Source organism: Apiospora kogelbergensis (genome assembly GCF_038363985.1).
Source record: "Apiospora kogelbergensis strain CBS 113332 chromosome Unknown utg000001l_segment0_segment0, whole genome shotgun sequence".
Classification (NCBI taxonomy): domain Eukaryota; kingdom Fungi; phylum Ascomycota; class Sordariomycetes; order Amphisphaeriales; family Apiosporaceae; genus Apiospora; species Apiospora kogelbergensis.
In genome coordinates, this window is record NW_027117418.1 from 1,732,499 (window position 1) to 1,745,662 (window position 13,164).

At 52.5% G+C, this 13,164-nt stretch overlaps 3 protein-coding genes across 3 annotated transcripts; 1 reads left to right on the top strand and 2 right to left on the bottom strand.

Moving 5' to 3' along the window:
• Positions 1-933: 933 nt before the first annotated feature.
• Positions 934-3,637, bottom strand: PG998_000559 (nuclear matrix p84; the record flags this gene model as incomplete). Its single annotated transcript, XM_066867377.1, has 5 exons — positions 934-1,362; positions 1,404-2,160; positions 2,183-2,247; positions 2,297-2,455; positions 2,507-3,637. The coding sequence occupies 5 exons, from the start codon at positions 3,635-3,637 to the stop codon at positions 934-936; spliced, it is 2,541 nt and encodes an 846-aa protein (XP_066735792.1).
• Positions 3,638-4,395: 758 nt separating this feature from the next.
• On the top strand, positions 4,396-8,793 carry PG998_000560 (intron-binding protein aquarius; the record flags this gene model as incomplete). Its single annotated transcript, XM_066867378.1, has 2 exons — positions 4,396-8,236; positions 8,306-8,793. The coding sequence occupies 2 exons, from the start codon at positions 4,396-4,398 to the stop codon at positions 8,791-8,793; spliced, it is 4,329 nt and encodes a 1,442-aa protein (XP_066735793.1).
• Positions 8,794-9,153: 360 nt separating this feature from the next.
• PG998_000561 (P-loop containing nucleoside triphosphate hydrolase protein) lies at positions 9,154-13,101 on the bottom strand (the record flags this gene model as incomplete). The annotated part of the gene is made up of 7 exons (XM_066867379.1): positions 9,154-10,636; positions 10,690-11,019; positions 11,068-12,071; positions 12,147-12,255; positions 12,303-12,493; positions 12,664-12,895; positions 12,962-13,101. 7 exons carry the CDS (start codon positions 13,099-13,101, stop codon positions 9,154-9,156), a joined length of 3,489 nt encoding a protein of 1,162 aa, XP_066735794.1.
• Positions 13,102-13,164: the final 63 nt, after the last annotated feature.

Sequence of the window (13,164 nt, forward strand, 5' to 3'; positions counted from 1 at the left end):
CCTCTTCCCTTTTCTTGGATGCCTTATTTGCTTGCCCCTTTCCGCCGATATCCGAAAAACCACAAGGTGTTTCTCTGATCCCTGGGATATGGAGGGGCTCCTTTATATGGAAGCTTCGGGTATGGGATTGCTTGTGGTAGCCAGGTACGGGGAAGAGGCGAGTATATAGCGTTTGAGGCATTGCCGGCAACGGCTTCAGACTGTGACTGGAGAAGACCCCATCCGGTCAATCACTCGTAGAAGCGTGGCACAAACATCTCAGATGTAATTTGTATTTGAAGAGAATATCATCCAGGTATCGCCTATCATGCGTAGGAACCCATCGCTATGCCTCGATTTACGCCCGGTGACTCCAAGATGACGATAAGCAAAGTCAAGCAATTGGCAATACGGGACCATCAGGAATGTCATACATATGCTATTCTCTTTCATTCTTATTGGGTATCTTATTGACTACTCTAGTGTCCCCCCTTTCTTACAATCAATACTTAGATCTTACAAAAGAAGCCAAAGGTCGCCGAGCCACCCATCGCTCTATTCTCCGCTAGCTGACTGTGCGGTTGTGTGTGTGGGAGAAAAAAACATAGTAATATGGCGGGATCGAATCATCGCCATCTCACCCGCGCGAGAGGAACACAAGAGCCCCGGCTGCGAGTAATTCGTCCTTACTATATCAATGTTGAGTCTCTGAAATCGGTGCCTCCTACGCCTCGATCTGTGCAGCAGCACTGTTCGTCTTCTGCATTGCCTCGCCAGTTATGGAAGGAGCAGGAGCAGTGGTGGTGTTGCGGGAGAAAAGCATAGGAGCCTCGGCCGTGGGGATCTCGTCCGCGCTATATCGATATTGAGTGTGCGGAATCGGTGCCTTCTACGCCTCGACTGGGGGCAGCGTCATTCGTCTGCGCCTCCTCGCCAGCCGCAGCCGTAGCCGTATCAGCAGCAGGGGCAGGGGGCAGGGGCGGCGATTTCGTCGTCATTGTCCTTCATGGCTATATCGTCTTCCGCGGCCGCCGTTGGAGGTTCCTCCCGGGCAGCCGCAGCTTCTTCTTCATTGACGCCATTCGTCATTTCGACTTCCGGCACCGGATCACTACTACTATCACCGTAGATGAACGCCTCGAGGGTCTTGCAAGCCTCCTCCAGGTCATCGTTGACCACCACAATCTCGTAAGAGTCACCGGCCTTGACTTGCTCGACCTCCTCCGCCGCGGCCTTGAGCAGACCAGGGATCTTGTCCTCCGCATAGTTGCCCGATGCCTGTAACCGTGCCTCAAAGGACTCGGCACTAGCAGGCGGCGCAATGAAGACAATGCGCGCGTCGTATAGATTCTCCTTCACGCTGTAGACGCCCTCTTGGTCCAGCTGGATGATGGGTGTCTTCCTGATTCGCCGATGGCATCAACACTGCCTCGGCTCGCGCCATAATCTGCGCCCTCTCGAGTAACGAAGGAGAAGAATTTGTCCCCGTCCAGCAGGGCATTGAACGGCCCGGACTCGACAAACTGGAAGTCATCGCCATCGCTTTCCCCTTCCGCCGGCTTCCTTGTAGTGTGTACGGCCAGCTTCTTGAACACGCGGGGTTGCCTCTCCAGCAGCTTCGAGATCAAGGCTGATTTCCCTGCTCCGCTGGGTCCCGAGATGATAATCAGGCGTTTATCGTCAGGCTTGCGCCCGACTTCGCCCTCCTCCTCCTCTTCGGGCTCTTCCGTCACCGCCTTTGGATCCTCGAAGATAGCATCAATGTTTTGCCAGTCGTCAACCTTATCCAGGGCAGAAATTCGAGAACGCCTAGCAAGGCGCAGCGCTCTCCAGGTTTTGCTCGCTTTGGCCTCAAGGATATCCGTCTTTTCCTTTTCGGATTTGGCGAAGTCGAGGTTCAAGTCATCCTCAGCTATCTTGGCCTTGAAAACCATAATGTCGGGTAGCTGATAGCGCGCCGGATCTTTGAATTTGGCCATGGCCGTTTCGCCGTCCTCTTCTCTGAGGAAATCGAGGTTCAAAGACCCCATGGGATGCGGCCTTAAGCGCTTGCTTGTAGCCATGCGCTTAGCTGCGGCGCGGGCTTCGTTGAACTCTTCAGGGGTGACGGGGCTTTTTTGATATTGGTGGACAACCCTCCATCTTCCATCGTGTCCATCCCTTATCGCGCGACGTGACTGACTGGATGATACGGTGCACGTACTGGCCGTCAGGCCCGCTGAGTATGTAATCATTGATTCTTTTCTTTATAGAATCCGCCCATTTATCCTATGATCATGTTAGCTGAAGAAATTGGGCCTCATCGTGGGCGACTTACGTCATCCTCGCTAACAATCTTATCGCTATACATGACAGATCGATTTGGATTCGAGATGTTGGCGTATTTCGTTCTGGCATTAGCTGTCAAAGACCGGATAAAGTCTAAGACGATGACGGCTTGAATGAGAATGTGGCGCCTGAAGAACAAATCGCTGATCTAGATGACAGTCAGAGACAGGTTCGCAGGTGCTGAGAAGGGAATACTTACCTCCAATTCAAACAAGTCCCTACTAGTCAAATATTTGGGATTGAAGTTGCTGTTGTCATTGGAATTGGCCTCGAACCGCTTCCGCTTCTTAGACGCATCCTTAGTGTCGTCCGTAGCTTTCACGCCCTTCTGACCCTGAGTAACCGACTCAAAGGCAACAATTGTAGCTTCCAGCGCTGACTTGAACTTGGTGAAGTTCTGGGTATCGAACAGCTTTGTGGGCTGACTGAAGTACTCCTGCAGCGACCAGAATATGGGATACAGAGTATCCATGTCCAGTGGCTTCTCCTTCTCGGTAACAGGTCGATTCCTTGCATCAAAGGTAACAGCCTTGGACCCAGTGCTCTTTCCATCTTTATCATCCTTGGTTGCCTCAGCCGATGAGTCGACATCCATCTTGTCTGCTGCCCCCTCTGTTTTGGCAGGGATCTTTTCGTAGGTGGTGACATTCTCGGTATGGTACTCTCCGCGCAGATTGACGCCACTCTTGTCGCCCAACGGTGAGCCCTGGAACAGAAAGATGAAGACGCGTCCGCAGAAAGCAATGTCCTCGGCACGCGAAAGCCTGCGCAGTAATTCGTTGCAGAAGCGCAACATGACCAGCTTTTTGGAACTGGAATGCTTGGGGACGGCGTTCAAGCGCTCACGGCGCGACTCAAGGTAGTCAAATGTGACACGGCAGTCCTTGATGGTCTGACTGTCGAGTAGCGATTCGACCAAGGAAAGCGTAAGCGAGGGGTCGCAATTCTCGTTATCGGTCAAGGCCGTCACAATGTCGAGTAAATTCCACATGTTGACGAACTCGGGTTGGTCGACAGAAGTCGAGGCTACGAGGGTGCTGAAATGGTTGCGCGCGACGACCTCGACCACGTCGTATTGGCGCTTCTTTCTCGGGTCGACAGTCTTGCCATCGTTGGCCTTGGCTTCGGAAGCAGAGGCATCTTCGTCATCGTCAAGAGGGAAGATGGTGGGCAATTGTGCGAATAGGTCATTGAAATCGGCTCGGCTGAGGGCAGGCTCGATGGCATTTGACGTCTTGATTTCGCGGGCGTGTTCGAGGGCAGACTGCAAGGCTTGCGAGAAGGCCGCGGCCTGTGGCACACCAATGTCGAGGATTGGGGCGGAAGACATGCTGGCCAGCCGTCGACGAGGCGGCGGTGATGTTGCGATGTATCACCTAGATGGAAGAATGTCGCTCGGTAGGTTGGTGTTATACCATGTTACTGAGTGCTTTGCGACACGGTTGCAATGCAATGCAGGGCAGGGGGTGTTGAATGCTGAGAGGCTCTTTGTTCGTGTGTTGTTGGGCGAAGCTCTCTCTTTGCGTCTCTCGTTTCTCTATGCAAGACGCAAGATGCAAGAGAGTCGAGCTACAATTCCATCAATGCGCGACAGCTAGCCAGACGGCAGGCCCAATTGTCGCCAAAGAAAGAGCCCAGGGCGTCGGTCTGCCGCGCTTGACCGCCGATGCCAGGCGTGGGTTTAGTGAGGTACCTGCACTGTGGAGCTGGAAACGCTTGGATTTACGGGGTCTGGCAGGCCAGCAGGCTGGACAGAAGCCGGATAACAACAACAAGTCTGAACTTTAGCTGCTACGCCACACATCAGACCAACAGACATTCCAGTCCGTCCACTCAGAACCTCAGCTCAGCTCGAGCAGCGCCACAAAAAATAAATCAAGAGCTTGAACTGCCTAGGCTAAAGAAAGCCTAAAACCAAAAGTCAAGGTCCATCGCGACGCAACTTGCATGTAGCCTGCTGTTGCTGCTGCTTTGTTTATTCCTTACCCAAGCAAGCAACGACGAAGAACAGGGGCAGCGCGTCGCATCCGTTGGTCAGAACCCGCGATCACACCGGCCTCGCCTACATGATCGATCATACCTGCCACCATGCCGACTGCGAAGCGGCTTAAGGCCGGCGACTCCAAGGCCGCCCAGAAGAAAGCCGACACTGCTCGCCCAACCGCCGCCGATATCGAGGGCGGCAGCGAGTTTGCCCAACTAGCGAAACAACACTGGCTCAAGACCACCAAGAAGGCGACCAAGGTCAAGGTCAAGGACGATGTTTTGAAACGCGAAATCTGGGATGCTCTGGAGAAGGAGGCTTTCCAGTATAAGTCCCTGTTGGTCTTGGAAGGCCTGCAGATCCTCGAGAGCTACCTTTGGCCCGGCTACTCGGACGATGCCTCCAACTTCCATGTGTTGCTGATCGCCTTGATCACCAATGTCAAGGCACGCGAACACCTCGAGACCTGGTCCATCTTCGAGAATCGTCCTCTCGATTTCTCCACCCTCTTCCGACGTATACTCTCCATGACCCTCGACCGCACCCTGTCTTTGCCTTTACGGACACATCTGCTATCCTTCATTATCAACGCCTTCCAGAGCTTGGACTGTGGTATCGTCAGAAAAGAATGTGCGCCCCTGGTTTCCATCTCCATCTGGCACAACCTGTCCACCGAGACCAAGAGAGACAATGGCCTGGAGAAAACACCCCACCTGAGGAAAGCATGGAGAGCTGCCGCCAAAAGATACGACTCGGCCGACGAAGAGACGAAAGCCCGCCTACGCTTCGAGAGGGCATGGCTCTATACCCTAACTCTTGAGTTTCTGGCCTTGCTTCACGAACCCAAGAGAAAAAAGGAGCATGTAATATATGCCGAGCATTTCCTCGAGCTAATTACCGACCTGCAAAGCCAATTGCCTACCAGGCGTTATGTCAACCACCTACTCCAGGACCTCCACTTGTTGGTTGCCTTGGCCTTCGCGCCCATGTACCACGATGAGGATAACCGGCTGTTGCGTGAGCAGGTGCGGCTCCTGCGTCATTACAGCTATTTCAACATTGAAGACCAAACCGGTGTTCAAATGAGTCGCTCCGAGACATATGAACGCCATTGCGCCTCACTAGCACAGCTACAGCGCATAGCCCTCAGACATTTCAAAGAGAAACTGGCCGTGCTAGCCCTTTCTAACTACGGGTCGATCGATAAGAGGCCTGAGCTCAAGGGTCTGCTTGAACCCCTGAGTGACGAAGAGATATTCCAGCTCGCGCGCCTTCTCGAGCTGCGGACCGAGTACCCTGCATCAGCCTCGATAGCAGTTAATAGAGTATTCATGATGGAAGTCCTGCTCTCGACATTTGAGAAGCGCGGTATCTTCCAGGAATCTCTCCCTAACATTGTTCCCACTGAAAATGACCTTTATGAGTTCAACCTGCAAGGCACGGAAAGCTATGATGGCTCCCGGCCTCTTGCTCTCCCGAAGCTCAACCTACAGTATCTCTCTGTTGGTGATTTCTTATGGCGGTCGTTGACCCTTTATCGATATGAGGCTTTCTACGGTATCAGAAGAGATATCGAAGATGCTCTGAAGCGATTGCGACCCGAGGTCAAAAGGACAGGGGAAACCAACTTCGCAGGCTTCTCCAAAATGGCCCTGCCTGTATCGAGACCATCAATTTTGGAGGTTGTTCCGGCCCTGGTTGGGGATGACAAGCCATCAGCCGTCAAAGTAGAGATCTCGATCGACGTGAGGCGCCTAGGTGACAGAGTTCGTCGCGAATGGGATTCACTAAGACCTGACGACGTCGTGTTCCTTGTGTCTGTGGATGCATCTGCCTCCGACGGGACCATGAACGGAGGTGTCTCAGAACTATCGGAAGCTCAGAAGTTAGGCTTGGTGGCAGTCAGAACAGCCGAGGTGGTCCACATCATGGACGATAAAGGCCGGCACATCCGAGACCCTTCCGCTTATTTCCAGGAAGGCGGTAGGTCTCCTACACGAAGAATTCAGCTGAAGCTGGATCCCGCAACCTACAAAAAGGACATGGATAGAGCATCAAACGGCAAACCGGATGTCTACGAAAGCATCAACCTGGTCATACGAAGAAGTGGCAGGGAGAACAACTTCAAGCCGGTCTTGGAGTCCATTCGGAGCCTGGCCCTTTCGGAAGTCCCACTGGCTTCATGGTTGCATGAGGTGTTCCTTGGATACGGAGACCCGGCCAGCGCAACGTACAAGAACCTGCCCAACCGCCTGGACAAGGTTGATTACCGCGATACCTTCTTGAATTGGCAGCATCTCGTAGAGGCTATGCCAGGAAAGGCTGTTGAGCCAGGGTTCGACGTGACCGGTAGTTTCGGGCCACCCTATGTGCTTGACTACGTCGGCAAAGCGGCCGAGAAGCCCAAGTCAAAACCATCTAAGAAGAGGAGGAGGGATGCAGAGCCGGTACTGAAGGACGAGGTTGAGACATACAAAGTCTCCACCTATGAGCCACCCAATACCGGCCCTTATCCGATCGATGCCCCTAAACTTAACACGGTACGGTTCACTGCGGCTCAGGTTGAAGCTATTATGTCAGGAACCCAACCCGGATTGACAGTGATAGTCGGGCCACCAGGAACCGGCAAGACGGATGTTGCTACTCAAATCATCAACAACATTTACCATAATTTCCCTGAGCAGCGGACACTCCTCATCGCACATTCCAACCAAGCCTTGAACCAGCTCTTTGCCAAGATTGTGGCTTTGGACATTGACGAGCGTCATCTGCTCCGTTTGGGCCATGGCGAGGAGGAGTTGGATACAGAAAGCAACTTCAGCAAGCACGGCCGTGTGGAGTCGTTCCTTGAGAACAGAGACCGTTATCTACACGAGGTCAACCGCTTGGCAGCAAGCATGGGTGCGCCTGGCGCTCATGGCAACTCAGCCGAGACTGCTGGTTATTTCAACTCTGTCTACATCCTACCAGCGTGGGCGAAGTTCAACGATGCAACCAAATCTGAGGATGTCTCCTCCGCGGACATCGTCCAAGCGTTCCCATTCCATGGCTACTTCGCCGATGCACCACAGCCCCTTTTCTCGCCTGATGCGACGCCAGAAGAAGCCTTGAAGGTTGCGAGCGGCTGTTATCATCATATATTCAAGATCTTTGTTGAGCTGGCAGACGTCTTACCATTTGAAATTCTTCGACGAGACCGAGATAAGGCAAACTACCTGCTGACCAATGAAGCTCGCATCGTGGCCATGACATCAACCCACGCAGCCATGCGACGTAGTGAAATTGCAAGCCTTGGATTCCGTTACGACAACGTTGTCATGGAAGAAGCAGCTCAGATCACCGAGATTGAGAACTTTATACCTTTGGCGATGCAGAAACCCAAGAAGGGCCAGACGGCGCTACAAAGAGTTGTCTTGTGCGGTGACCACTACCAAAACTCCCCCGTCATCCAGAATCTCGCTTTCCGGCAATATGCCAACCTCGAGCAATCCCTATTCTCCCGTCTCGTTCGTCTCGGCAGCCCGGTCATCACCCTCGACCAGCAAGGCCGTGCGCGTTCGTCCATTGCCGCCCTGTACTCGTGGAGATACCCGAACCTGGGCAACCTGCCTCATGTCGAGTCACTCCCCGAATTCCAAGCGGCCAATGCTGGTTTCAAGTTCGACTACCAATTCATCAACGTGCCTGATTACAAGGGCCGCGGAGAAATGGAGCCGACGCCACACTTTATCCAGAATCTCGGAGAGGCCGAGTACGCTGTCGCCATCTACCAATACATGCGCCTTCTTGGATATCCTGCCTCTAAGATCAGTATCCTTACCACCTACGCCGGACAGCGCGCCCTCATCAAAGATGTGCTGGGCCATCGCTGTGGAAAGAATGCCATTTTCGGTTTGCCCAAGATCGTGACCACGGTCGACAAATACCAGGGCGAGCAGAACGACTGTAAGTAATTTTTGATTCCGCTTAGTGCAATTAAGAACCAGGGAATTAGAAGGCTGACCAAATGAATAGATATCATTCTTTCACTCACCCGCACGAGCCGTGTCGGATACCTGCGCGACATTCGCCGCCTCACAGTGGCACTGTCGCGTGCGCGGCTGGGTCTGTACATCCTGGGCCGACGCGAAGTGTTCGAAGCCTGCTACGAGCTGAAACCCGCCTTCGAGCTCCTACTCTCGCGGCCGGACAAGCTGGCGCTGGCGACGGGCGAGCTGTGGCCCTCGAAGCGGCCGCTACTGGCGGACGGGTCCGAGGAGTCGGACGCGGTCCCCGGTGAGGCCGTCATGGAAGGCGTCGAGCATCTGGGCCAGTACGTGTTCGAAATGACCAAGGCCAAGGTCCAGCAGCTGCGCGAGGAGAGAGGTCTCCCCGCGGCCCAGGCCGTCGAGGTGCTCGAGCCCGTCAGCGAGGAACAGGAGATGGGCTACGATCAGCCGTCTGCTGCGGCGGGCGATGCCGACGAGGATGATGTGGAAATCAAGGACGAAACGGCCGTTTGAGATGGGATTTGATATGAATAGTGTACCAATGCGGGGTGAGGTGAGGGAATAAAACGACCCTATAATTCATCTTTTTATAACGAAATGGTACCAGAATGCGAGAGTATCAAAATGAGTGAGATAGAGAAATGCGTACGCAGTTAAAAGGGGGTCTGGGCCGCTTTTATCCAATACGCGTTCTGGACGAGCGCTTGCATGCAAGAACAGATAATGGTATGATCATTAAGCTCATAGATCAAGTAGAATCGTTCTTTCAAAAGCGACTTCCTGCCATGATATTGAAACCAATCCACCAATCCATCATTAGCGCCCGGCAAAAATAACATGACAAATCGTAACTAGGAAATATATCACAGCAAATCACAAGTCACGTATAATGACCGACATGGCAGTCATTTTGTCTTCAACCGAGTCCTCGCCACCCAGCGTCGACGCCGCCTCGTTCTGAGGTTTCAGATATTCTTCCATCAAATCCAGCCAAAAGGTACCCAAACCTAGCAGCCAAGTAACGCGCTTCCCTTTGAGGATCTTGATCGTATCGATCAGTGGGGTCAGAACAACTCTGGCATCTATGCCCGCGTTGCATTGCGCATCAGCAAGGCTGTATCTGGCCACTTCAATGTAGTAATGTTGACCTTTCCAATCCTTGACTCTCTCCACTCCGAAATCGATGGCCTCGGTCCATCGGAGTTGTGCCTCTGGCCAGTCACCTTGGAGATGAGACACCTGAGCCAAGCTGCATTTTATGGCAAAGTGGCGGATCTGCTCATCATACCAAGAGCTTCCCGCCGCCTCGATCGCCTTAAACCGACTGCTCAGTATAGTTAGTTCCTTCTCTGCCGCTTCGAAGCGCTGCGGGGCATGTTCTCCCTGGTGGACCAGAGTCATGGCGTGAATAATCTCCAGCCATACGATATCACTATCTTTGACGTTCCGGCGAGCCTCGGGCGTAAGGTAGCCCCTTTCGAACATACGGCTATCGATCGCTCGCGACAGAACATATGCCGAAATATCACAAGCGCGGGCGCCCTCGGCCAGTGACACCTTCTCTCCTCCGAAGCTAATACCGTGGCTCGCGAGATCGGCTAGAATCTCGTCGGTCTTCTTATTGCCGTCTGCAAGCGCGGCCTTTTCCAGCTCCACCACCAGGAGTCCAAAGTCGCCAATGGCCCAACCTTCCTCGCGGCTTCCACGCTCGGAGTATCCCTCGCAGTACTCCTTAAGATCAAAGTATGCTTCTTTGTACTGGCCGAAGTCCTTGGCCAGCTTGCCTCGCATGCGCACGCCGAGGCCGACAACGTAGCGCTCCAAGCTTGAGGGCGACGCTACGTCCAGCGGTTGCCATGTATCAATGTACTCGGCTCGCTTCTCCCATGTCTGACGCGGAGATAAGCCTGGTTCCTGAGGACGATATTCGACAGTGAGAGCTCGCAGGATGCCGACCTCAGCGTTATCTCTGTTTGTCCAGCCTTGCCGGTCGTTTCGTGTGTCAAGAGACTCTAGAAATTTGTCTGCAGCTGCGCAACCTCCATATAGATTCCCCGGTTTGTAATACTCCAATGGAAGTCGTTTAGACCAGAGACGGGCATGGAGGTAAACACTGTTCGAGTCCCGCAACATAGACTCGACAAGCGTGATTAGTCTCTTGTCCATCTCATCATTATCACCATAGTTGCCTACAGCTTCGAGGAGTACCTCGGCCATAGCCTCGCAGAATTCGCTATAGCGGAGACCCCAGAAACTCTGGAATGCTTTCAGGAGGTCCGCAGTGTTTGTTCCAAGCTCCTGGATGTTACGAAGACACTGGTGTACCTGATAAGTCATTTGCCGCTTTAAAGGAATTCTGCTGGATGTCAGTTGTAAACTTGAAGGTGGCCAACTCGGCAAGCTACTTACGACTTTTCCAACCCTGCCTCGAGAATCGGGTGAGCATGAGCGATCATGGTCAAAGCCGGAGACAGTGCTTTAGCTGCATCATCCTGTGATGTTACGTCGCGGAGAAATTGGTACAGGGACGGGTGCAACACTATAGAGTCTTTGGAGCCTGCTGAACGGTCGAATACCTCATCACGGGCAATCAACGAAGACGATTTAAGGTTGTTCATAGCAACTGAAAACTCTGGACCGCTGACCAAGTCAATGAGCTCCTGCGGGACAAAAGTCGAACGTGCCGGGCGATATTCCGGTTCTCCATTGACAGCCCACCGTCGTCGCTTTTCCGTGGCCCTTGGGAAAAAGGACGTGGTGGTTTTAGTTCTGTCTAGCCATACTAACGATGACAGAAGAAGATACGCATTTGGCTGCTGAGTTTTCAGGCTGTCAAGTCGGATTCTGAAGAGCGATTCAGCAGACAGCTTGTATCTTGAGGAAGCCGCATGATATCCCATTATACCACGGCGCGATTTGCGATGGCGCATCAGTTTTAGACACGTCTGCATGTCTGCTTGAAATGAAACCATGTATGCAGCGGTGTTTTCAACCATTGCTGGAATGTACCCTAGGGTATCGATTAGAGACGTTGCGCCGTCTTCCATCTTCGCCCTTTCTGCAAGAGAGATGCCTGCCCTCGAAAAGAGCAAGTCTCTGGCTGCTTGTTTCTCCAGAGGAGGCAAATGAATGACTTTGCTGACCCTGGGGTCCGTGGTATTCTCACGACTTCTGCACGTCATGAGTATATGACCGTGGGCAACTTCGGGAAGCTTGAGGTAATTCAGGGCAAGAAAATCGTTATCGTTGTCCAAGATCAACAGCCAAGATTGTTCTTCGCGCAGGAATGCACGTAGATCGTGAAGCTCCCTGCCTGAATCTTTCGGGAGCCCCAGGTTTTCATGAACCTGGGCAATTTCGGTTTTCATGGTTTCGATACTCGTAGCCTCGATGAAGAAGATGTAGCTGTATCGAAATTCATTCTCTCGAGCATACTTGAGAGTCACCTCTGTCTTTCCCAGCCCCCCATCGCCATGTATCATGGCAAGTCGTCTCCCACTGGCATATGATAACGCAGCTTTGGGATTGTCCTGTTGTGGGAAGAAAGTTTCGTGAAGCTGTTGCAAGACATCTCGCCTGCCTTTGAAGTGACTTGAACAGTCCCAGGGAATGAAAACACGCGCATTGCTGGAAACCGTTCCTTTCTTCATGAAGAACTCGATGCTATCCACAACTTGTTGGAACACCTCATCGTATACGTCCTCGAAATGCGCTATGTTTCGGTGGTTTCGCTCAGCTCCATATAGTTTCTCGCTTGGAATGTGAAGTACGGCTGAATCTTTCGTCACTACCTGCGAATACCTGTCAGCAATGGGAACAATAACGGCATTCTCGCAGCATTACTCTACATGGATTACATAACTTACTATGAAGTTCATACATGGAATTGCCTTGAAGCTGTGCAATTCATAGAAGCTGGCCACCGGGAGTCTTCGTTGATTCACGATCTGTCGGAATTCTTCAGCTACGGAGAAACTGTACTAAGTCAGACGAAGAAAAGAATCGGCACTGGAAGTACTGACAGCTCAGGGGATCGTTGTTTCAAAGTTTTGACGAATTTTTGTGGTGTGCCTGACACATTCGTAAACCGAATTATTTTGTCAGCAACATCAGCCATAGCGCTGCCACGGTGAGGTGTTGCCAGGAAGACGACGCCCTCGACAGACCAGAGAAGGTGTCTCAGTGACAACGCATTGTTGCTGATGATGAGAGCCTATACTTAGGTCAACACCATGTTCTCAGAGTCGACTGTTACCCGAATGTAACAGACCTTCTTGAGCACTAAGCCTCCTAGTGAGTGGACGATGAAGATAAGGGGGCGGTTTCGTTGCTTCCAATCTGTCAACATTTCATCATCTTTGGAGCAGACACTAAAGCACATACTTCTGTGGTTGTTCTGATTCTCTCCAAGCCATGTATAAGTTTCCAGGCGGCATCCTCCACGTCTAGATCGACTTTGGTGCCATGTTGGCCTGCTGCATAACCAAAGGTCATTATCCGATTAACTCCCAGACGGGAGGTCATCTTGGGCAACAGGTCTTGAGGCCAGCAAACGTCGCTTTCGGTTGTCCATGTCTTCATGTAGTGCCCGGTGAGGCCGTGTATTGTGATGATGCTAAATCAATCATTGATAAGCGTCTTCCGTAATCGTTTTGGCATAGTGAGAAGTGTTTGGACATACTCGCATTTGACTCCACCTCCTGTGTCTTCAGCCTCGCCGTGAAGAATGACCAACCCAACCGAGGGATCGCTAGTCGCTCCCTTGGACCCGCGAGAAGCTCGCGACGGCTGTTGCACTGACTGATCTCGCACGCGTGTCATGTTGGGCACGAAGCAGGGAGGCGCAGTTTCGCGTGCGAAGAATCATGAGGACTCTAGGAAAGT